The sequence below is a fragment of the Solea solea genome, chromosome 3 (genome assembly GCF_958295425.1).
Source record: "Solea solea chromosome 3, fSolSol10.1, whole genome shotgun sequence".
In the NCBI taxonomy this organism is placed as follows: domain Eukaryota; kingdom Metazoa; phylum Chordata; class Actinopteri; order Pleuronectiformes; family Soleidae; genus Solea; species Solea solea.
This window is the reverse complement of record NC_081136.1, coordinates 15,054,205-15,080,064: the sequence shown is the minus strand read 5'-3', so window position 1 is coordinate 15,080,064 and position 25,860 is coordinate 15,054,205. Positions and strand designations below refer to the sequence as shown.

Genomic DNA, 25,860 nt, shown 5'->3' with positions numbered 1-25,860 from the left:
TGCAGTGGGGGAAAATAGCCTGCTTCGATCTGCTACTGTGATTAAATCCACATCATTGTGTTTGACAAACTAAGGGGACTCAGTACATTTTCCTTTATTCCACTCCCAACAGCAATCTAAGGAGAGCTTCAACCCAAACTGCTCATTCTGGAGTTACTCTAAGAGAACAATGACCGGTTACTGGTCGACGCAGGACTGCCGTTTGCTTGGCACTAACAGGACACACACCACGTGCTCCTGCACCCATCTCACCAACTTTGCTGTTCTGATGGCTCATGTGGATGTCAAGGTAAGGCCGGTCTTCCTTTAACATGACGCATTTCACGATATGCAGCTGAGAGAAATGAAAATACTTATTCTCACAGGGTTAGGGTTAAGGTTGTATGTCGATTTGTACGCCCGTTATAATGTGAAAGACTGTTTCCTTGCATTTTTGCCATAATGCTGCAACTACAGTGATGTGATCACCATGCCAACGTATAAGAGGCATTGCAGTATTGATTCTGTTACTGGTCCCATTGGGTTTTTTGAATATGAAAGTTTACAAGACATCAGATTGGAGTTCATATACAAAATCTCACTCAGTTTAAAATTAAAAATGAATTGATGACATCCACATTGAAAACACAACTCGGTAACACAAAGGATGACTGTGACTATACCGTATATAAGTATATTACTCCCTGAGGTTTTATTGATTTATTGTAAGCACAAGCTAAACTAGTTGCCACCTGCACAAGCTCTATGGTTCACGGACAGACTGGTGTCTGTTTTCCACTGAAAACCAGTGTCTACATTCAAAATGGCACATCCCTTGCCTATATATAAAGATTTTAGTAAGTCTGCACCAGCTTCCCTTATTAATGTATGTATTTATGCATTTGTTTATTTCAAATTGAGGAAACATTTTCATTGACAACATCAAATAAGTACAGTGCAGTCATCAGTGCATCACAAGAGTGATTTGGACCATTAAGAGAGAGATGCTAATGGAAGTGGAGAATCTCAAGGTTTTTTTGTACCTTGAGATTTGTGTGGTGTGATTACTGTGGGCAGATTTCACAGTGTGGAGAAGGAAAAACAGGAAGAGGCAGAGAAGAGGACAAAAATGGAAAATGTAAGAGAATTACTGTTTAGGGAAGAAGTTGTTTTGATACTTATAGACAGCTTAATTATTTCTGTCATGGGAAATTTGAGGAGCTCGCTGCTGACATAGTGGAGTCGTTTCTGCTATCTGATATGGCATCTGTCGCTGCAGAGCCTCTGTTCCGAATCAGTGGGAGGAGAGAGAAAAAAGAGTGCCGTCTCACTTGGTCCCGTTGATGACACCGCTGGACCTTCTCTCACCGACCTCTATCCCTCACTCGTCAAATACATCCATGTACACGGTCATACGTTAATGTCAATTTCAGTGTCATTTTTGGACTTTTGTCGTGGTGTGGTTTACTTCGTGCTGAAGAGAGCCACTGTTTGTCACTCAGCAACATGACTTTCAGACCCACTAAGCTTTCTGCAGTGCTGAAGCCAAGTCTGGAATAGAGAGAGAGCAGCGAAGAATGGGAGCCTTCACACAGCGAAAGCAAAGCAGCACAAGAAAAAAAGAAGAGAGAGGAAAATAAGCAGTAAAAGGACCGCTTTCAGTCAAGCCAATCCCTAACATTCTTTCACAAAAAAAAAAGAAAAAAAAAAGGCTGGCTTTCTTGTGGCGCTGCATTCACTCACAAGTGGACAGTGGTTACGCCCCAGTTCTGACTGACTGTGTTTTCTCCACTTTCTGTTATTCCTTATTTATCTTTTCGACTTGGCTGTAATAAAAGGCAGCATGTTGGATGCAGCTGCTGAATGGGAGAGTCTGAGGCTTTTTATTTGACGGACTGTCACTTGTGTGTTGTATCTCAGGATGCGGTGAATGGAGGGCTGGTGAGAGAGTGGCTGCGCAAGAAAGAGGCATGGAGAAATCTTTATAAATTGAAGATCTGTTTTTGTATCCATGGCAACAGAACATACCATAGCTCACCCCTGCTTTGTTATTACTCATTACCCTCAGAGCAACAGATTATATTCTAACCTTATTTATTTCTCAGTAGCATCTCAGGGAAAAAAAGAAAGAAAGCTGTAATTACAGTTTCCCTTTGGAGGACAGTATCGCCATCATCTTTCATCTTGTTTTTTTATAATAATAGTGTTATGTTGGGAAATCTTAAGGTTCTGCCTAATAAGCTGTCATCTGTATCACACGGTGTTGTAATTGCACTCAAAGTGCCGCACACTTCACTCAAATTAGAAGTTTTTTGCCTGTGCATGTGACACTGAGAACGCCGTTGTTTTGTCCGTGACTGTGAATCAAAGTTGCTGCCGCAGTTTTTACTTCGGATGCTTTTCATCGAGGAGAAAATGATGAAAAAGCCAGTGCAGTGTGAAAGAGTTGATTTGGAGAAACTGATTTTGTGATGTGATGGGTTGTCATTTGGAAATAATACGAATTAGACTTTCATTATGTGTAATCAATGTTTTACTGTAGAGTTTCAAGGCTGGTCTTTGATGTCACTGACTTTTATTTATTTTTCTTTTTGCTCTGTGGCCAAGCATCTGTTATAAAACTCATGTAAAAGTAATTAATATACAAAAATTCATTATGTTTGAAGTCTATCAGTTTCTCTGAATAATTTCTATTCTAATATTGCAGCTAATAAAACACGAAGATGTTAAGAGCTGTGGTAGATGATGTAAAAACTTTAGCATTAGAATTAGTTTCAGGTTAAAGTTAGGGGAAGGACATGGAGTTGTGATGGTTAAGGTTAGGTTAGGGTATGGGACAAGGGAGTGCAGTCAATGGTGTGTGTGTGTGTGTGTGTGTGTGTGTGTGTGTGTGTACCTGTCAGTTACAGGTGATCAAATCCACTTGGACAATCACAAGGATATTAAGTACTGTCACTGCTGCCCGTGTCACCACTCAAGCCCGTTCTTGTTATTCCAGAGCACTGCTGATGCCTCAGACTGATCCTGCAGTCTGAGCAGAGAAGCGCCGTTGGTCGCATAAACAAATTCAGCACTGTACTCGCAGTCGGCAGCTGCGTGTGTGAGATTATGTGTCTCTTTTGTATCTTTTCAGAATGATTGCAAACAGGGTTTTTTGAGGGAGCAATACGAGAGTGGGAGTACTTTGATGTGACTTTGCCACGACAGATAATTCTTACTTTCAGATGTCTCTTCGTGAGCCTTGAGACATTCACTGCAATCAAAGATGCCTAAATTGTATTGGAAATAAAGTCATTCCACTCAGCTCAGTGTTGAAAGGCAGGATTTAGCTCTGTCAGCGGAGGCGTTTAACTCGCGCGCCACATCGTTTGACTCGAGTATTACTCGATAATAGTGGTGATGTTGACTTGTTTTGTGTTGCGCGGATTAGTCTCTTTGTTGCATGAACTGTTCAGGGTCACTTTGTTCTTGCTTGGGTTGATGCAGGAGCTGAATGAATGTCACAACAAATACACCATGGTGTTGTATTTCATCAGGGTCCACTTAAGACATATTCTTCAGATTCCCTAATGGCTCATACTCATTCAAGCTGCGAGGGTCCCGTATTGAACCCTTTCCTTAGAATTGAAGTCTCCCATTTGTGCGAATAGCTAGTGGGCAGTAAGGGAAAGAAAGAAATCTTTTTAAATATGGGCTAAAGCACAAGCCCCAGCACAAGAAATATAGACCTGCTCTGGTTCCTCCTACAGGCTATTATTTACATAGCAGATTCGTGTGCTGAGATAGGCCCCAGGGAGGCATTGAGCTACTGGTAAGTGGCACTGTTCCCGACAGACCAGTAAGTATAAATCAATGGCGCATCCCGCTGGATGATGGAGGGTGTGATATTTGGGTAACATCCATCACTGTCCTCTCACAACATCTACACTAGTGGCACCATCACACGCTAACTATGATGAGAAAGGACAGTCAAGGTTAGTTGTGTATTTTATGACGTAACATACTGTACAAGGATGGTGCAGCAAGAGTGATGTTATAAATAAATAAATAAATAAATAAATAAATCTATCATGATGTTTCAGGCATAGACAGGCGAGACCAGGACCACGTTGAATGCCATAGCAACCAAAATGCATGGTGGCACATTACACCACGGTACATGGTTATTGCAGATTAGCAAATAGTGTGACATTCACTGCAGGTACATGTGCTGAATGTCAGCTCCAGCAACACATGCAGGAATCCATCGCTCAGCCCCATGAAATGTGACAACTTTGCCAGGGTGTTTGATTCATATGCCCCCTCTGCAACTGTTCCTCATCCCTATGCAGATCATAAATCCCTGGTCATACCGTAGGTGGAATTGTCACATGACTCCCCGCAGTGGGCCACTGCCCCTCAGAGCAAATGTCTGCCCTGCCTGACCGTATTTCATGAGTCAAAGCCCGGGCTCTGGAGGCATGTATGGAGATTTATGCATTTTAATTGGATTGGCTTCATGGCCCCATGCTGAGGGCGGTTCTTTGAGATATTAACAACTGACACTCTCTTCCCTTCACCACATCAACCCTTTTCCTCATTTCCACAACCTGATTTTTTTGAGGTTTTCCGCTTTTAATGCACGGCCCTAGCAATAACAAAATGCAGCGTTTGATAACATCGGATCGCAGCGTGGGATCATCGGAATTGTTGTCTTGTTGTCGACATTGACTTTATGAAAATTTGATGTAGTCTTCCAGTTTGACAAGTGGAGCGTAGGAAGTAGCAGTTAGCCGCCAGGGGGTGAAAAGCAAAAAGTACTCCATTTAAACAGCGGTCAAAAATGGAGAAAATGGATAACATTAGTAACAACATGTCTTGGAGACATTTTGACTAATATAAGTACACTACACAATAAAATATCTCACATTAGTCTCAACCTGTTTAGATATTTGAATCCAGAGGATACTGGAGTGTGTATGAAGTCATTTTAGATGGATTGGTGTGAATGACCAGCGTTCCATGCCACACCTGCTCCTCCTTGTCAGACTGCTCAAGTGTCTGGAAACCTTATTGTGTTCCAGGGGAGAGCAGATGAGTGACAAAGCCAAACTCTTCAGGCAGCCCTTAGATTAAATAAAAAATAAAAAAGTCAAATAAATATATATATGTGTTTAAAGAATGAGAGTGAAATGTGGGAGAGAACGATTGGAAGATGAATCAAAATGTGCACAGATGTGAGGCTCTGCTAACTTACATGGATGCTGCTATATGTCTTGGCCACTCTTACAACCCACAGAGCAAATTATATCTTCCCACTTTGAAGTCCCGTCTACAGATTCTCATGATGGAACTTTGCAGGTGTGAAGTGAGATGCAGTTACTCCGCAGATCCCATACTTTGCCATCCTGTCTGTGCAGAGCCCCCAGTAAAAGGAAACTTTTCGGCAGAGACACCGGGGATAGTGACGTCTCAGCCATCATCCACCTCCTAGAACAAAGAACTCATGCTACAGTAAATCCATCACTCAGGTGTAGATGCACTCCCGTCCCTCCTCTCGCTGTTTCCACAGCTTTGCCTTCTGATCTTCCATTGCCTCGTTCTTTCTCTCTGACCTGGGCCCCTCTCCAATCGAAGGTGAGACTGTGATGGATAGAGCCTGCAGCCACGGCACAGCTCGCTAGACCTTAGGGTCCAGCTACAGTACCCACCCACTGCATTATTACTGACTGAAAGCAGACTTGTGTGTCGCATGCACCACACACCTACAGAGCATGCGAGCGCAGACATCAGCATCTGTTGCCACCCATTGCATCGGCAACGCTCTAAAATAAAGGAAGCTGAAGCCTCACTTTGATGCAGAGTGGCACAAACACACACACGTCTGCCCCCCCCACCACTCTGAACGTATACACAACGGCTCATCAGGCAGCAAAATCAAAAGAGCGCCTTCCCCCAGACTTGAGGAGCACTGCGGCTGTTATTGTACCAGAGCCCCTTAATGATCAGCATCTGTTCCCATCTCTGCTAGCATTAGCTGGGCTTCCACTAAACAAAGGTTCTCTGCAATACTTCATCTCCCAAGATTCCTCACAGTAACCTGATTGCTAGGGTGGAGGAACATAACATATATAACCACATAACTGACATTCAGTGTGCTTTTGCAGGGTTATTTCTCAGTGTAAGCAAATATTTCCATGGGTTTTGTCCCAGGTTATAGCTCAGACTCATACATTATTTGGTGGAGGCCAAAACAGATTACACAGCCTTTGATAACAAACGGCAAACTAGCCTTACAGTTAATATAGAGTGCCTGACGTACACAGTTAAGGGGGAAAAATACATACGTTGGAGTCATCTGTCTGCCTTAAACTCATTGTGACACTGTTCTGTGGTGAAACATGTGTGATCTTCATTAACACTCAGTTGCAGTCATCATTATGTTTAAGTGAAAAAGCTTCACTTATACAGTCGTTGAGACACAGCAGGGACAGTCAGTTTTAAGGAGGTTGACAGATTGTTTTTTTGTTTTTTTTACATCACCTACACTTCCCCCTCCCCCAATGCTCGCTTGTTTTTGCCTTCTTTTTTTTTTTTTTTTTTAAATCAATGCCCAACAGACTGAAAAAGAGGACAATTCCTTTGGGAAATTAAGACGCCTCAGAAGCTGACCAAAGTGTTTGGATGCAGTAATTATGTTTAGTTAATAAATCAAGTTGTCACTCTCTGATGTTAATCCACATTTTTTTTTTTTTATTAGGTTTCATGCCCAATAAAATATATATATATATACTGTATATATATTTTTTAAAGACTGGTAAAATGATACAGAATTAAGTAATAGTGAAAAGTAAATAGTAATAGTGTATTCCTTAATTGCTGATGTGAATTGCACTGGGAGTCTGCACATCTGTTGCAGTAATGTTGGCTTGTGCAATGTTAAAAAAAAATTTGTCAGATGGCCCCCTCGGCTTTGTCAGATGTCTACACCACCCATCATGTTTCCAATGGAGCCGTTTTAAACTGCTTATTATTTATTTATTAACAATAAAACGGTGCATGCCATATGGGTTGTTGTGATTTTTCTGTCACTGTGCTGTAAGTGTAATGGTAGAAGTCGCATGCTTCTCCTTCCATGTACCCCCTGGGTTACATGAACCCTGGGTAGCAAATCAATGTATAGCTGTACCAGCGCAGCAGGCCCGGACCTATAAACTTAAATGTCTGTCACTGACGGACTTGCTGAGTGATCGAGTTACACCAGTGGTCCGGTCGCCTAATGTTGGACTTTCTCTATTGGCTGTTGCTCTTTGGAAACGTATTGATGGGAACAGTTTCCATTACATCATCCTGGGGGGCGTTTACTGGTGGGTTGCAAACTTAGCACATTTGTTGCTTAGATTTACCACTGGGTGTCAGAGAGGCGGAGCAGCAGTTTGTTACTCTTGACAGAAGCCGTCAGCAGACAAAATAAGAAGGATGTTACGTCATGTCTAACTTTGTCTCCGAAGGATGGTTTTGAATGTAAATGCATCTGAAAGTCACAGCAGTCATTGTCTTTAAAGGTCCAGTGTGGAACATTTAAGGACGGCTCATTGGCAGAAATTGAATACACTCCTCATATGTATGTTTGCGTATAATCACTTCAAAATAAAAAAATTGTTTGGTTTTTGTAGCCTTGTGTATGACAAGGGCCTTGTCTTGCTGCCATCTTGCACCACTATGTTTGTACAGGAGCCTGAAACAGCCAGAGCATGTGTTTTATATGTCGAACTTCTTGAACTTATTACCCACACAAAGAAGAACAGCCTTGTTCCTGTGCTTTCACCAGTAGATGTCACTAATTCTTACACACAGGGTCTGGTGATGTTGTTGGGTGACATCAGAGATTTTGACAATGGAGAGCTGCACTTGAAAATGTGTTTTTGAGCCTTATTTGAAATACTACAGATAAATAGACATATAATGCAACATGCTAGTTGGTGTATTACATTTCAACAAGCTTGATTTAGCACATTAACCATTCATGGTCCAACTGTATTCTCGGCCTGAGATTGTGTGGATTAGATGCTTTGTACACATGACTGGCAAAAGGAGCAATTGTCACACCTACTTCCCAATTAATTTACACTGTTTTTTTTGTTCTTGGCACATTCTGATATTGCTTCAGATGTCTTTGTTTAAACGGGCCTTTTCCCACGTTCCCTATCTGCACTTGGCTTTTATGGACGGATGTAAATTTTCTTTCATGGCTGGAGCTGAATCACTGTTGATTCTTATCCGTACCGTAAAGCCTCAAACGAATTGTCAGCAAAGGGGTTCTTTAGCACCAAAAACTAGCTGTGGTGGCAAATTACTGGAGGAAACAATAATCGGAAAGCATCAGCGAAAGGTATTGAACATGTTGTGGTTTGATTGTATTCCTTTTTGCGATGGCCTCGGACACCTGTGGCCCTTGAGAGTGCTCACTTTGTTTTACTCGGCTGCTTGACCAACATGAAACAATGGAGGGGCATTTTAGATTGATTCACCCTAACTAATTCATGATTCATATCTACCACCTGTGACTCACTGTGTAGTGATTTATGGAAAACAAAACACACACACACACACACAGATACATTATTTCAAAGTGGAAATTAAAGCCATCATTTAGTAGCTGGGGTATAATGGTGATATAATTTTATAGCCACTTTTCTACCATTGATAATTGTTTTTGTTTTTTTTATATATATATATATATATATATATATATATATATATATAAATACAGTGTCACCAAAGAGAATGAACACTTCACTGAATGTCTTTCTCTCTCTCTCTCTCTCTTTCTCTCAGCACGCAGATCCTGTTCATGACATGCTTCTGGATGTCATTACGTGGGTCGGGATCCTCCTGTCCTTGGTTTGCCTGCTCATCAGCCTCTTCACCTTCTGCTTCTTCCGTGGCCTCCAGAGTGATCGTAACACCATCCATAAGAACCTGTGCATCAGCCTGTTCATTGCTGAGTCCCTGTTCCTCGTGGGCATCAATCGGGGTGACCAGCCGGTAAGAAAGTTGCTGGTGGAGATTTGTACTCCTGCACCATAGAGATTGCAGTTGAACGGCTGCACCAAGCAAACCAACACACAGACGGAAATGCCAACTCGTTCTCATCCAAGAGCGTCAGAGAAAGGCTAATATAAAATCAAAGATCGAGGTTAGGGTTAGGATAAATATCCAGGTTAGGATTTGTGGATATCCACTGTTGTGGCAGTATATGACTGGCTGGAAATACTGATGAAATTAACTTAGATCATTACTCAACAATGCAGTTATAGAAGTAAAATAGGAAACAACAATGGTATTGGGAATTGCACTTCAAAAAAGAATATTTTTAGAGCAGTCTGTCAGCTGTCAAGGTTCCAAAAATGCAGTGTCATGAGCTCCCGTTTCAAAATGCAGAACGCTTTGGTTAGTTTTTCTAATCTGACTGCTGTAGAAGCATGGCGAACCAAGATTCTTGCCTAAAAGTACATCAAAATCAAACAATTTTTGTCTTAAAGACTTCCGTAACATCATTACAGGTGGTATATTTCTACGTATATATATTTCTGCCAATAAAACTGCCTAATGTTACACACTTATACGTTTAAATCAAGTTGACTGGAAGCTATTTTGATACGAGTGTCCATTAAATGATAGGTGACACACAATGCAATGACTTATAAAGTATGATCATTTGAAAGTCGGGCCTTGTTTCTGTTTAGGTGAAAGCAATTTAGGATGAGTATAAGCTACTCAGAACTCCATTAAAAGAATCTAGATACAACATGAAGATCTTTCCAACTCGCACAAAAATCAATAAATTGACTAAATAACTTTTAGAGACTGCAAGACGTGCCCAATAAAGTCTTTGCATTCATCTGCCCTGTAAATCGTTCTCTATTTTCTCTCTAGATTTTAAAAAGCTTTTCTTGTGTGCAAAGATCTTCCTTTGGTTTCATGCTGTGCCATGAGTGGTACATCCCAGTGAGTGCCAGCGGCCCTGAACTGAACATTTTTGATTGCCTCAGTGAGACAAGCTGAAAAGACTTTATTCAACAAATGTTCCCTCCATTGGTTCCACAAAACCAACTTCACACTTGAACATACTCTTACACGCTCACACACCAACACCTGCAAGGTGATTTTTCACACACTACAGAGACTCCCTGATGTGGATATGAATTCATCCATTCACCTCACTTTTACCTTCTGGGCCAGTTTTTCCAATTTCTAAACAGCTTTTCCTGGATCAAACTGTTCAATACCCAAAGCCTCTAATATAGCGACGGCAGTTTGAATTGTTTTACTATTCTGTGAGGGCTCAGGTGTAGGAGCAGGGGTAAGCATCCTAAAGTCATCATTGTGTGTGTGTGTGTGTGTGTTTGTGTGTGCGCTTTGCCTCTGCTCCCACGCTGAAGACAAATGTGGTGTCATTGTATGAACACCAGAGGCAGAGGGCTTTATTACACCTGTTGCATTCATGTTATGTTTGCTTGGTAATGAGGCAGAGTACACACGTATCCTTGGTATTAGAAAAAGGGGTTGAGTGATGGTCTGCGAGCGCAGTATAGATGATTTATGCACCAACATTTACCACTAAAAGGTGTCTGAGCAATAATAGATAATAGATGCATACAAACTCTACATACAACCTTTATTACCTAAGAAATCTTCATCATTTACAACGATAGCAAGTAAAAGACAGATATACAGAAAACATAGACAATCGAGGGCATTCAAACAAACGCTAAGACATTTATGAATTTAAAAAATCTCAGCAGTTTGACAGATCTGAAAAGCCAAAATGAAAAATGTGACATTGAATAAAACAGTTGGAGCTATTGCAATTCTCAAAGGTCCAAAAGAAGGACGTGGACTTAATTTAAGAGCGTGTTGTATTTTGTTCCATGAGTCAGCTGCTTCAGAAGAGAGAGCAGTTCTTCCCAATTTAATTTTGTTTTTCCAAACATATAAAGCAAGACAGCTGGATGAGCAGGTGTGATAAAGCGCCTCTGATTGGTGACGTTATATTGATAGATTATTGGGGTAGTTTACCAGTTAGAGAGTTATAAACGAATACATACCAATGAAAATCACTTGAAGAAACACACATCTAATATTGTTAATAACTTGATACAGTGATAAACACTGTCTAATGATTTAAATGTAGTTGAAAAGGTCTATAAATCACATCCAAAACTGACATGAATAATGATAAACATTTATTTCTGTGAAGTCAGTTTTATTGCCGTATTGTCAGACATCTGTAACCTGGGATCTTTGAATAATAATAACAATGTTATACCCTTCTATTCAACCTCATTCTATCAGATCACGTGTATACTTTGATTTTCAAATATCACAAATATTCCATACAAAACTCCCAGGCTGGAGTTTTGGAATAAGGCTACTTCCCTGTGAAGTTAAAGCCAATGCTTTGGCCCTACACCTTTCCCTCCCATTACATTTTATGGATGTAATTCACAGCCCAGCTCTAAGATCACTCTCCCAGACTGCAATTAATGTCCACTCAACCTTTTTAGCTATTTAATTGAATCCATCTCTGTGACAAAATGTGCTGGTTAGGTTCAACTGTGCCAACAATGAGATCAATCCATGTAAGTATATTATTCTTAGAAAGTAAGTGGGCACATGTGTACATGCAAACAACAGCATGTCTTTTATTTGTGCGTCTCTTTCTCTGTCCACTTCTTCAGTCATTCATATTGCTCTCTCTCATCTTTGTTAGCCACCAAGCAAACAAACATGACCACATGGGTGCACTACACTGTCCTTCTGCCAATGACTGCAGGCAGACGTCCAATCACTTCAGCCAGACAAAGCTTAGCAATGCTAATTGTTGGGAAGACACAGACATGGAGAGGTCAGGAAAATGCTGCTTGGTTTTGCAGTCATTTGGATGACGCACGTTGCCAGTCATACTGTGCCCTTTAGCAAGACGTGTAATCCTCCAGAAAATGAGTTAAATGCCCAAAAAGTGATTAGATTGAAAAATGATTTCACTGGTTAATTCTTGCCCGTTTTACTCCTTCCTTTATCATTCTTTCCTTCTGTCATCACAATCCATTCCCAGATTGCTTGTGCTGTCTTCGCCGCCCTGCTCCACTTCTTCTTCCTGGCAGCCTTCACATGGATGTTCCTGGAGGGCGTGCAGCTCTACATCATGCTGGTGGAGGTGTTTGAGAGCGAGCACTCACGCCGCCGCTACTTCTACCTGGTGGGCTATGGAGTTCCTGCACTGATTGTGGCTGTTTCTGCCGCTGTGGATTACCGCAGTTATGGCACAGACCGAATGTAAGTACCTGTGACGCTAGTCTGAGATAACGTGATTGCAGCTTTTACATTTTCCCGTAATAGATTTGACTGCCGATTTATCGGGAGTAGAATTCAAACCATAATACAACAGGACATGGACAGCTTCACTTTACCAAAACAGGCCTTGTATTTATTGTACACATCAGTTAACCATTTATCCATTTACTAGTCATGTGAAGTACCATCATGTCTGTTCTATAATGCATTTGATTGCTCTAAAGCATGGAAATGGCTGCTTTTTTTTTTAGACTTGACGTACAGAGTGTGAAAGATGTGCCAATTGCATGTTAGCAAATGGAGTTTCAATGGAGCTTGGTAATGATCATGCCCTTTACCCATGCTATCTCCATTATAGAGCAAATATAGGATATAGTGTCCTCTTCTACATTGATTGGCCAATTTCTTCAGTTTTTATCCGTCTCTTGATTCCCCTAAGTCATTATATTATATTTATTATAGGTACCATTATATTTGGATATGAATGCCACATGGAAGAATATGTGAGAACAGAATATGCTGCACTCTGATATGTTATCCACACCAGACAGAAGAACTCTCATTTCAGGCTATGCTGTTCACCTCTGTTGTACCAGCTTTTCTAATAGTACTTTAAAGCAGTTTTGTCTAAAGGGACTTTTTTCATAGACATGCATGAGGGGAAATGTGAGGATCAGTAATTTGCTCAGGGAATAACCAGCCTGTTTTACCAGCCAAGATATAATCATGTCTGTATTTGTTGGTGAAATTGACAATTAGAATGTAAAGTTGCTTTATTTCTACCCAAATTCAGATTTAGCTTGCAGTTAAAACAGAGGCAACCTTTCGACGGACATCTTATGAGATGGCAGACATAAAACCATACCAATAAAACATACAATTAATAAAGCATCATACATATAAGTGGAATAAAAGTGCTGGAGACTCAGAACGTGTATATGTATATATATATATATATATATATATATATATATATATACATATGTGTGTGTATATATATATATATATATATATAATATAAATAGAAATTAATATATCTGATGTATAAAAGAAAAAGAAACCAAATGTATGATGGTGTTTCATTTATTAAAAAGACAAATCCAAATTTTCGGTGGGTTACAGTCTTTCCCTCTCCTAACACCATCTCTCTGTGAGTCTCTACACCGACAGAGACCCTTCAAACAACTTAACAACTGTATGTTTTGGTTTGAGGGGCTTTAACAAGTCACTGACAAACCAGTTACTATCGTTCATCATCAACTTTTAATAAAGCAGAACGGTTACTCAAGGTTCGTACATTTCCCCACTGCTGAACTGACATTGTTTTGACAGTAAAAAAGAAATGCTTCCTTCAGGAGATAGTATTGCTGAGTGAATTTTAGGCTATCAGTGTTTTAAGGATACAAAACAACATTACAGCGAGGGAATGGAGAGATTTAGAGGAGGGACACAAGGACGAGGAACAGCAAATACTACATTTTTCCTCTGAAATAGAGAGCAGTCAATTCACTAGGGATGGGGCATTTCAAGCGAAAATGCTATTCAAATATTCAAGAAGATTATTAAAGGAGTGGCTACAAGATGCATTCAAGAATCCTCTTTAAAAATTAAATGTCATCACTTCTGCAAACACGTGCAGTCTACTAGCTACATGTTTCCTGCTGCTGCCACCTTGTGGTAATAGATGCACCACAAATTAGATACCATTTCAGATAACTTTTTTTTAAAGCAGTGCAATCATTAATCAGCATTAGTTAATTTTGAATAGTTGTATTAACTGATTGTTTGTTTGTTTGTTTTTTTTACAAATACAAATCAAATATCCCTGTCCATCCCTACAAGAAACCAGTATAATGCTTAGCTGAGGATCACCTTCCATTCCTCTCATTAATCTTAAACCTATCTGAATATGATGAAGACCAGCGTCAGCAGTTTCTGTATGTTTATCATATTTGACACATCCACACACGGAGTACACACATTGCAACTGGTAGAGAGTGTATTTGAAGACTGGTGGAGCAATAGTTCTTGGTGATGAATGAGGTGATAGCTGCCACCGCCTGAGTCTTGGCATCATGTGAATAATTAAAGCCTGCCACCGCTGGAACAATTATTCGCCGGGGTTGAAGAATGAGAGAGTGGACGTAGCATGACACGGGATGAAAAGCAGAATGTCGGGGAGGACACATATACCGGCCACAAATTGATTTGGGTACCATGGCTGTGTTATCACGGCTGGCCATGTTTTGAGCAAAAAATAAGCAACAAGTTCATGTGAAAAATGACCCTGTTGCTGCAGATGAATGACATAATGTACGATGACTCATAAGAAGTGAAGCGCATAAAAAAAGCGGGCAGCAGTGTGAAGGTCAGCTGCCTTGTAAAGACATCTCTTCAAACTCCAGCATCAAATCATCTGCGATCGGAGAGATTAGAGTACGATTTCCCTTTACCGACTCGCAGTAATTAAACTAAATGTAACCTGGGGCAAGGCACTTTACTCTTGAGCAAATATCATCATGTGACCATGTGTGGAATTCATCAGGTTTAATGAATCGGTCTCAGTTTCAGTAATCTGTAGTGGCTCGTCCTGTGTGTTGAGCCACTTTAAGAAAAAGGAAGTTGTGAGGATATGGTCAATGTAGATGATGTAACATTTTAGCAATATTTGTTGTGCAGATTGTTATTACACGCTTAGGGTTTGAATTTAATTTTAAAATGTCACATTGGAAATTGAAATCTGCCTTTTTATTATCTTTTATTGGATCATATGTTGTAGGTTGGGCATCTCCTCGTCATTCAAAAACAGATTGCCTTTATTGCCAATAAAACAGAGATAAGTTACCACCTTCTTAAATGTAAGTAGGTCTGAACAAGGCAAATACTCTAACATGACTGTAAAGACTAGAAAACCTTTATAATGTATATTTTTACCTGTTTCCTTATAACTGCACATGCACAAAAGCTAGAGAGTCAACCAACAAGTCTCCTCCTGACACCTTTTGCTTCCCCCATGTGTCATGTGACTTGCCCTGTGTGTCATTTGAGCACTTCTTTACAATTAACAGATATTTGGATTCATAACAAGACACAAGATAAAGAAACCTGACAGCCCATAGCACCTCCACTTGTTTAAAAGTTCACATCTTACATCTTATACTGTATGTTTCAAAGGACACGTTGAAAGATAAGTTGTAGTCTTCCAGGCCCCAGATATTTCACTTAACTCAAAAGTAGCTCCCCAGGGTTTGGGATAAAAGTATATGTGACCCAAAATCCAAACACAACTGTGAGACGAGTGAAGAAGTCTTTAAATCGTTTCTATGATCTGAAAAATAAGGTGGTAAAAGGAACAATAGAAGCCTCAGCGAAATAGCGACATGTGCTTTGATGAGCTGCCCGATTTTAGTACTTGCTCACTTCCCTGTGTGTCCACGTGTGATTTTCTGTGTTGCCTCCTCTAATCCAATGATATAAGTGAGAGGCAGACATATCAACCTCGTGTAACAACAAAGGAACAGTCAATTTCTGTCCTGTCACTTCCTATCCCGTGTCTCGTTTGTCTTTGAGGTCCGTCAGTTGACGTGTTTTGCTTGAATTTTCACTTTGTATATGAAGATGCTTCTTTTTTGTTGTTGTTTTTTTTTCTCCAAGGGTGTGTGTGTGACCAAAATAGCATTCATCATATCATTGCTCATCAGTGTTGGAAGTGTGCTGTGTCTGCAGAGAACCACAATACTGTTGCTTGTATTCCAAAATACACTTCTTGATCATTCACATTTTAAATCAGTGTGAGATATTTGAGGAATATATATGTAGCTGCTGTTGTTTTTTTAGTTCTGTCTGAATAGCCCAGTGGTGTGTGTGTGTGCGCCTCGTGCACTTCACGTTACCTTAAAATGCAACGGCATTGCACTTAAAAAACCTGCCACTTCCATTCCGCCCCTTCTCTGTCAGCCTGAATGACAACGCTGCTATATGAACTGTAATTTTCCAGTGGCCAAAAATGGAGACGTGTGTGTGCAGCAGTAGCGGAGATTAAAAGATTAATAATTCAACCACAGGTCATGAATCAAGTTCTTTTTCCTTTCTTTCTCTTTTCAAAGGAGAACTTTTCACGTCCCGCCAGCTCTGTTCTGTATCTTAACCCGTGGAGAGGAATTGACTGTCTGTAATGTGTTGCTATGAAGGAGGAGGTCAGAGAAGCGCATTTATTTCATTATGGACATAATTACAGCAGCTCCACACAGTCACCACGGTTAACATGAGCATGTCAGACACTATGTTGAGTGCCTCAGGACTGTGTGTGGCCAATGTCGGTCAGGGTCGAGGTCAATCTAATTCCTTTGGAGTGATACAGTTTGATACAGGATTCAATTGAAACCTAATTGAATCATGCATAAATGATCATCTGTGATCGTAATTTCCCTCCTTAATAATAATTGAAAAGAAATTGAACTAAAGTCCACTCATTGTCGGCCGTCTTTTACGTCCGTCCAGCTTTTCCACTCTCTATATTCCTCAGTGAAGCAGGACAACTTTGACTGTGAAAGGCTGGTGTTATCACTGCAGCCTGTGTTTTGGTGCAGTCTATGTTTTTGATTTGCACCCTCCCTCTGATCCCAGGTATGAAGCAATAACCTCAAATCTTTTTTAACTCTCCCCCCCTCACTTTCTCCTCTCATATTCCCCATCCTCTGTCTTACTTCATATCCCCCTCTCCTCTCACTCCATCTCCTTCCCTGCAGTTGCTGGCTTCGCCTGGACACCTACTTCATTTGGAGTTTCATAGGACCGGCAACCTTGATAATTATGGTAAGCGTAACCCTCCCTGTCTGCTCATTAACCCTACTTAGCCTGCGGGTCGTTGCTTGAATGGTCCACTGAGAACACTTTTTCTTGCTCCCTCCATCCTACCTCTTTTCTCTGCCCTGTTGAGCATATATGCCACCGCCGGGCACGGAGCCGTCCGGGAAAAAGAATGAGGGGTGCAGAGCAATGCATTGAAGTTTGAAACCCAGCTGCAGTCGCCGCCTGCGACAATTTTAGTGGTAACAGTGAGGGAGTAGGAGACGGAGAAAGGTGGAGGAGAGAAAGCGAGAAGGAGAATGAACTCTGCTCAGTATGCAGTGTTGGAGTAATCTGCACCGCAATTATGATTGATTTAGTTCTCGTTCCAACTTTGACTCTACCGTTTCCCGTCGCCCAGGCACACACAAAAACCCAAGCATTACACATATTTTATGTGTCTCTCCCAACTAGGACAGCCCTCATTTTCTAATAAAGTAGCTCATTTATTGATCGCACGGCTTTTAATCTAATGTAAGTCTGGTGCTCTGGTGTAAGTTTTTAAGTTAATGCCAACCTGTAAATATCACAGTGCCACCAGAGAGAGAGCGAGAGAGAGACAGATTTACCTCATCATAATATACATTCGTAATCAGGGCATCAGCTTAAGTGAAAAATGAAAAACAGTGATAATGTTCTCACGCGGGAGTATTTTTAAATGCAAGATTCATCCAAATGTGTTTTTCCAAGATTCTTCATATGCATGTCTCTCTGCCTAGCCTCAGTCTCGTTGCTAAATCCAGACATGAATAATGCACTTTCACGCTCCAGTTGGAAGTAATCATTCACAATGCATCTCTGTGTGCGTCATGACTCACTCGTTTTCACTTTTATATTTATAAACAAGAGCTTCTATGCTAGAAACAAGACTGGAGCTAAAGATCAAATTCAACCCTTGGGCGTGAGTTAATGTTCTGGCTACGTAATGCAGTTGAAAAAATAAATAAATAAAAATAAGTAGTTTTTTTTATTTCATATTTGCTAAGTAGAAGAGCTCACTAATTGCTGTCACTTTTGAGGAGACATTCTGAAACACACCCCCCATGCTGTGACCAGAATTGAGTCATTTATGATTCTTGTGATTTATGATTCTTGACTCACGGTGAAAAAGAAAAATAATGAGATACAGCAGAGCGAGTCTGTTTTTTTGTTGTTTTGTTTTTAAATGTAAGACTGTTTTATTTCCCATACTCATTACAGTGTGTTTGGGAAACGTGCGTTCAAAAGTGTAAATCACCGAGATGCACTTGCTTCCGCTTGTGTGTTTATTTTTGAGCTCCTCTTTCTAATTTTCTATTAATATTCAAAAATAAATAGTCGGTACAACATACAGTAGCAAGTCTCACATATGGTATATGCACATAGCAGGAATGTAAATTTAAAACGTGTCTTGTGTTTTGACAGCGTGGGCCCAGCAGTGTTAACAGAATTAGACTTGACTCTCATTGTTTGTGACACGGCAGGGGACCGTCTTTTTTAGCATTTCAGCAAAAAGAAAATCATAATAAAAAAATAATAAAAATCCAAGCCATGCCAAATGTTTTTTTTTTTATTTCTCCAGATGTAGAATCTGTGAAAGGCAGCAGCAGTGTGACAGTTATTCCCTGTGGTTGCCTCTAAGTGTGAATATGATAAGACGTGTGTGAATAACTGGGATGCAGAGCCCCCGCACACATGCATGCAGCTGTCTTGTGCCACTGTTCCCTGTTTAGTCCGTTGTACCACCGCAGAGTTTTTATAGAATTTTGCGCTCTGTTTGGCAAAGTGGGAAACCAGGTCTGGCTGCAGCATTTCAGCAGTGCGCTACAAAGTGTCCTGATTTAAAATGGATGGAAGTGAAACAGGAAACACACGAGAGCCATTTCAGAGTCTTTTTTCTCACGCTGTCTCTGTCCATTTTTCAATCTTCCTCTCAGCTCAATGTAATCTTCCTGGGCATCGCTCTCTACAAGATGTTCCATCACACTGCCATCTTGAAGCCGGACTCCGGTTGCCTGGACAACATCAAGTAAGAGCACACAGATCATGCTGGTATTCGTCCAGACACAGCACGTTGTTTTCCATCACTATTTGTAGTTAAGAATGAGCCTCTCGCTATAAATTTGACAGGTTTCCTTTCATCGTATGCACTCTGACAATGGAAATGTACTAATTTCAACTCAGTTTAACAAACTGAGCAGCACTTGGATGGCATAGTACTTGTTATTCTCTGGTGTTCTGGTGCAGTCTATGTCGTCTCTCCTCCCCCCCCCTTTGATATTTCAAAACCTCATTAAAAGCACTTAAGGTTGTGAATTCCCCAACCCCAGGACCCAGGAGTCTGAGCCTGCAAGGTAAGGACTTCCCATTATGGTGAAAGGTGGTGTCAGGCAAGGTTAAACTCCAAACAGGTTTTGTGTAGCATCTCCGTCATTATCGGAGGGAACGCTGTTGTCTGCCCGGGAAAAGGTCACAAGACAATCTGACAGACCTGACCCGGTGTTATCGTAGTGTCATAATGTGGCAGATGAATATTCATACTGCACGTGTTTGTGTGTGTGTGTGTTTATCTGCCAATGCCTGGTTGCTTTCAGATAATGTGAAGCTTGAGGGACAATGCTGGTTATAAAACTCAGATAGAAACTTGCTTTGGAGTTTACAGATTCGTCATTAAAAGTTTCAGTCCCTTGGGTTAATTTAAAGTTCAACTAAATATTCCCATCAAACTTATAGGTTCTTGATGTCTGTATGTGTTTGCTACAGATATCTCCAATAAGGCAGCATACTTGTTGCAGAGTATTGTAGGTATATATTAATAACTTAAACAGTGACATTAGAATAGACTACTATTAGTCATCTCTGGCTCTGACAAACAGTAAAGTTGCCCGTCCACTAATCAAAGCGATACATCATAGTAATAATTAAAAAAATATATAGAGTGTTTAAGTGTATATTAAATGTAGAATTTACTTACTCCTTCCTTTATCAATGTTCCACCAAGATGTGGAGAAAGTAGGGCTGTATGTTGATAAAAAGGATTTTTGACATGACATCATTATTGAACTGAACGTCAATACGCAGTGTGGTCGCTACTTCCTGCACACCTCAAGACAGCCAGCCGTGAGCACTGTTAGATCTTGGTCAAACACTATACTGCAGTCTTATTGATTCACCAACACTGATGACTTACTGAATGTCAATATCAATACTGGCACGGTGTTCAACATAAGGTGATAGAAAGAAAGTTTGGGTGATACCACAGAAGTACTGAGGTTGTTTCAGACCCCTTTACTCTGTAAAATGAAGCATCAGCTGCCTGGGGTCATGGCAGAATCCTACTACACATGGTATAAAGTTGTTTTGCTGCCTGTTTTGCTGTGATGAATAAGTGTCTCTGTGCTGTTTTTTGCAGTCTTCCTCTTTCTTTCTTTTTTTTTAACACACTCTGGACACATTAGTCTACTTTATGGCTGCCGTTCTGGCTGTTTCTTCTGTGTGGCATCACATCAGTGGCTGTGGCTCAGCACAGCGTCCCTCCTTCGCCCTGCTCCTCTCGGCACAGTCGTACACATAAAAAACAATCTTCTCCGAGCATGATGCAGCATGCTGTAGCTGCACCATATCAGACCCGCACGATCCCAGTGTGTTTTTCCATTACAAATTCACTGTAGGGCATCCTGAGCCAACCCGTGGTTTTTAACCTGTTTTGAACTGCTGCTTCTGTGCAGGACACGTCAGTCTCCCGACTCTGCTGTCAGCACAGTGATATTGAAAGATGTTCAGCTGTGCACTGCACTCCACTCTATTTACTAAGTGAAGAATTTGCTTTAGACACATTTGCTTGCCACACAATTTAAAATAGTTGTTAAATAGCGAAACAGGACTGCAGTTCGAGAACACGGTTCCCGCAGTCCACACGGCAAAGTGTCCTTGCGCTGTTTGAATGTTACCTGTAGTGTAAAGTGATTTCAGTGGTTGTTAAAAACTGGAAAACATATAGACCCAGGTGTAACTCTAGAGCAGCTAACAGAATCAACGGGATACAAATGGCTTTCTAATAAATTGACCCAATTGAAAATAAAATAAAAAGTTGAAGAACAACATGACCTTAAACCTGTCAGAAGGTTGTATAGAATAGCATTGTGTGTTGTACCAGTAATGTGGCAACATGAGCAATTAGCAACAACTATTTTTGTATTGTTCCACAATACAAATATTTGCATATTGAATTAAAGGTAATGATATACACATTTACCTTTAAGAATTGGCAGCAAAATGTAATACTCTTTAAAAATGTCAGCTTTGTTTTGGAAATAATGTTCTTGTTAACATTGATTGTTGTTATTAATTTAATGGTACTGTATGTGTAACAACCAAAACTATAAATATAATAGCCCTATTATTATTTCACTGGTAAAACCAGTCAACTACCAACAAATAAGGGCTTCACACAAAGTTAATAATAGGGGGTTGAAAGCATAGCTGGTGTCATTGTTGATTGTGTTGCCATTTGTTTATGTTCTTTTTCTTTTTTTTTCCATTTGGCACACGTTGTCTGACCTATAATATCGTCTCCCCCCTGCACTGTTAATAATATGATAATCCAAATGTGACACATCCTGCAGTGGCTGCGCGGTGAAAGACATTTATTTCCATTCTTTTGTCCGAGCTTTTCATCAGCCTCTGTTTAATAACAGGCTGTGTGTGTGTGTGTTTTTGGTCCCATTTGATTTTGCTTTGTAACAAAGAAAATGCGAATCAATACGATGCACTTTGCAAAAATGAAATTACTGAAACCTGGTTATGGCCACTGCTGCTGCTGCTGCTGCTGCTGCTGCTGCTGCTGCAGGAGGTGTTGACACAACCACCTGAAGTCTTGAGTCTAAAAACCCAACTAGTAAATAACCTACATCCAGGTTTGGTTGATTGATCACTTGTAAAACACAGATTTCCCCACGTTCTTTTATTTCCTATGAAAGAAAAAAAGCTCACAGATACATCCTGGACCATAGTGTGTATAATGTATCTGTATATAAATGTGCACTATCGATTATACACTTGCCATGACTGAAGGCAGACCACCTGCAGCCCACACAGACGCCCTTGGTGAGACTGCTCATTGTGGAAATTCACTTTTTGGCCGAAAGCTCTGAGAAAACTCCAGACCATGACTGGACCAGAACAGCAGGTGCATGAATGAGATGACTGAACTAATTTATTGTTGTAGGACACATTTGAAGACTGTTTTGTTCTGGCAGAAAAAGTACCATAAATTATGGAAAACAATTTAATTAACTTCCGGACGACTTTCCCCTTTGTTGAGTGTGGTCGACTCCTTCCAAGTCCGTTCTCGTATGTGACCCATGTGAGATACATTTGCTCCGCAGAGAAATATCGACTGCAGAGTTCTCAAGAGTGTCACATGATTTATAACTCTGGCCTCCTATAATCTACCAAACCACCAGCCTTTTGACCCCACTGCTTACTGGCTTCAAAACAATCTGCCATGTTTCACATTACCATTGGAAAATGGTGGGAAGCCACATTGCTTTTGTCAGCGCTCATTCATCTGACGCAGTTTTTTTTAAGTCGGGAATCATTACTCAACACGACCGCTCTCGAAATCGCTCAGAGTTTGTCAGCCAAAAGATCCTCATTAACCCAACGTATCGCCACAGAAATACAAGCAGTGGAAGAAATAAGAAAGTTGTCGTTTTAATGTTTTTGACTCAATAATAAATAAGAACGCATGGAATCCTTGTTAAATGTAGCAATTCTTTATTTTCAGACTCATTATTGTCTTGTTTTGTAATGAGCGTTTCTTCGAGTTATCAAGGTGAACTAGTTTGATGATCATGATATCATGGCTTAATTAAGTCAATTTATCTCTGCGTAATGAGTTGTATCTGCTTTTTTTCTCCCCCCCTCATCTCTCTGCTCTTTGGTTCATCTTTACAATTTAATGTCATGTTTTCTGTGTGAATGTCATCACGCTGCTTTGTTGTAATATGAGCGTTTCATCTCTTTCACTGTGTTTTCTCTTTCTTTCTTCCCGTTGCTTTGATTAGCATCCTGCCTTTTTTTTATTATCTTATGCCGTATTTATCTGTAACATCTCTCTGTGTTTCATCTTCACTTCTTTTTTTTTTTTAGCTACCGTTATTATGATGGATGTGTTATTGTAGAATGGCACTGGTAAGATGCAACATTTCTAAGTCGAGGGTGTAGAGTAGACTGAATATTGTGTTTGATGTGTTCTTTCCCTCCTCTGCCATAATAGAGACACGCGGCTGCCGCTGTCCTATATGATTCACGGTGCACAACATGACTTTTGCTCTTATGCGACTTTAAATACCAAACGGGATTCTGAATGCGACACATTTAGAGCAGAGTGCACTGAACGGTATTTGGAGAAGGGTGGGAATTCTGTCCTCTTCATATATATATATATGAAGAGGACAGACATATATATATATATATATATACTTCATATACTAATTGTATTATATGTTAGAGATAAAAAAAAATAAAATTAAACATTAAAACATTTGCACCATTGATGTCTCAAACATTTTGAGGTGATTAACATTGAAATCATACCTTTGGTTTAAACAATTAACACCCGTCGGGGTTGATCACGACGCTTCCTTTTCCCCCTCAGAAACAGCTTCATGCACATTTAAAAGCGGTTGAATTGACCAATTTGAATCTCATCCATCAATGATGTGGCATTTCAGTGAATGGCACCCCGGCAAAATTAAGCTATTTTGAAAGAAATCGGAGGTTATTTGATGCCATTGACTGAAGTAGTTCTCTGACTAAAATTGCTCCTTTTTTTTCCCCCTCCATTTTTGCTCGATGATTAGCACAATAAAGCTTTTCTCACTTTTCTGATACCGAGAAGTGCTCAGCAGCAGCCCTCAGGGATGGATAGTATATATATATATATATCTATATCTATATATATATATATATATATATATATATATAGATATATATATATATGTTATGCAGCCATTCAGATAGATCTATGGCTTAGTGACAAGCCCAAGTGCTTCAATTGCTTGGATCATTTTGACATTCTAAAAAATAGTTTGAAACACACATTTAATTCGAATTATTCATGAACTATGTTGAGCCCATGTCTGTAAGTGATCTTGTAACATCGGCGCATAGATGTGCTGTGGTCCTGACACGGTGAAACTCGACTGAAATGCACCCTCTTCATTCGGGAGTGAGCTGTTATTCTTTTCACTGACTCGTTCTGCTGTCTCAGAAGTTTTGCCCCTAAGGCTCCTTCCATGCAGCTCCTTAAATTCATCCACAAATTTTTTTATCTGATAACTCCCGAGCAAGATAAGCCGCGTGCGCTACAAGCTGCAGCCTCTTCATATCCTGTCCCCATGGATGCATTTCCTATGACCTCTTGTGTCTCTATCATCCGCCCTCCTTCAAACAAATCTGCCACTAGTTAGAGGACAGTATTTTGTTCTCTCCGTGCCCACTGCTTGTGAATCTGTGTCCATTCCGGGGGCAATCGCCTTGATGAAGTACCTCTCCCACCAGGTCATTAAGACGGCCCTGGGAAAGTTATGTTTAATGGTTGCCGTGCTGAATTCATAAATCATTTATTTTCCCGCACACCTGCCCCATTTATAACTGCTTAAATGCGAAGGTCTGCCATCATTTATGAGGGCGCTTGATACTTCTGTGGTCTGAGATAATTATGGTTTGCACCTGTAAATTACCAACACATCCTTTCCCAGAACAGAAGGCGTGATGTTTGGATGAATGTAGCTTTAATCTCCACTGCCAAAAAGAGCCGTCCTCTCTCTGTGTGTGTCTTGTGTCTAAATGTGTACGTTGTTTTCTTGGATTGCACCCCTCCATCCCATTTTAATGCAATTTGATCTGTTTCTGTGTTGCTTATTGTTATTGTTTTTTTCCTGTCACGTCGCTCAGCTATCAGGATTATGAACCTGAGATCAAGTAAGACAAAATTGGAAGGGCCCCTTGTCACACAATGCCATCTTTCATTTACTTCCCCTTACGAACGAATCAGGACCCAAATCCATCTTGCTGCCGGTGTGAATCATTAACATGATTTATTGTGGAGTAGTCAGTCATGTTGAAGGCTGCATTAGTGTGCACACAGCACTCCTGTCTAATATATTCATAGCCTACAGATGTGACAAGCAAGATTAGTTTTAAATGGCACCTGTATCTTCACAGTGTACTTTATCGAAATATTAGCACTAGAATGTAGATACAGCTCTCACATCTCACATCTCACTCATAGAGGATAAGCTCATCTGTTGCCCTCCCATTTATTATAGACATTGTCCATTATTACACATACATCTGCAGTTTTTTGATCATCTATTGAGTTTTAAATAGCAGGTACTTAAGACAAGGATGGGAATAGAAAACAAAGACTAAAGAAAGAAAGAATAAATTCATGTCTAACCTATTTATCTTTTTCCCTTCATTTGTTTTGTGACTTTTCTCCCGGACAATATATGCCAGCCTTCTTATTTATGTATTTATTTTTTTAAATTGTGAATAATTTCAAAGCCTGGTTTATACTTGGTCAAAAACTGGACAAATGTTTAATTATAAGTTCAACTGGAAGCCAACCACACACTATCCTTCAGTTCCAGCTCTTTTTGATCAGTTTATCTTCCTGTCTGCTTGTTTGTTTGTATCCATAGACAG

General features: G+C 40.2%; 1 protein-coding gene across 20 annotated transcripts in view; it reads left to right on the top strand.

Annotated features, from left to right (window-relative positions):
- The window catches only part of LOC131456295 (adhesion G protein-coupled receptor L3-like), a 200,830-nt gene that overhangs the window by 163,543 nt on the left and 11,427 nt on the right, over positions 1–25,860 (top strand). For all 20 annotated transcript variants that reach the window (XM_058624522.1, XM_058624503.1, XM_058624506.1 and 17 more), the window contains 5 exons: positions 113–289; positions 8,797–9,006; positions 12,080–12,300; positions 17,067–17,133; positions 19,083–19,174. In XM_058624522.1, the coding sequence (XP_058480505.1) occupies positions 113–289; positions 8,797–9,006; positions 12,080–12,300; positions 17,067–17,133; positions 19,083–19,174 (767 nt within the window). The remainder of the gene's footprint in view (positions 1–112; positions 290–8,796; positions 9,007–12,079; positions 12,301–17,066; positions 17,134–19,082; positions 19,175–25,860) is intronic.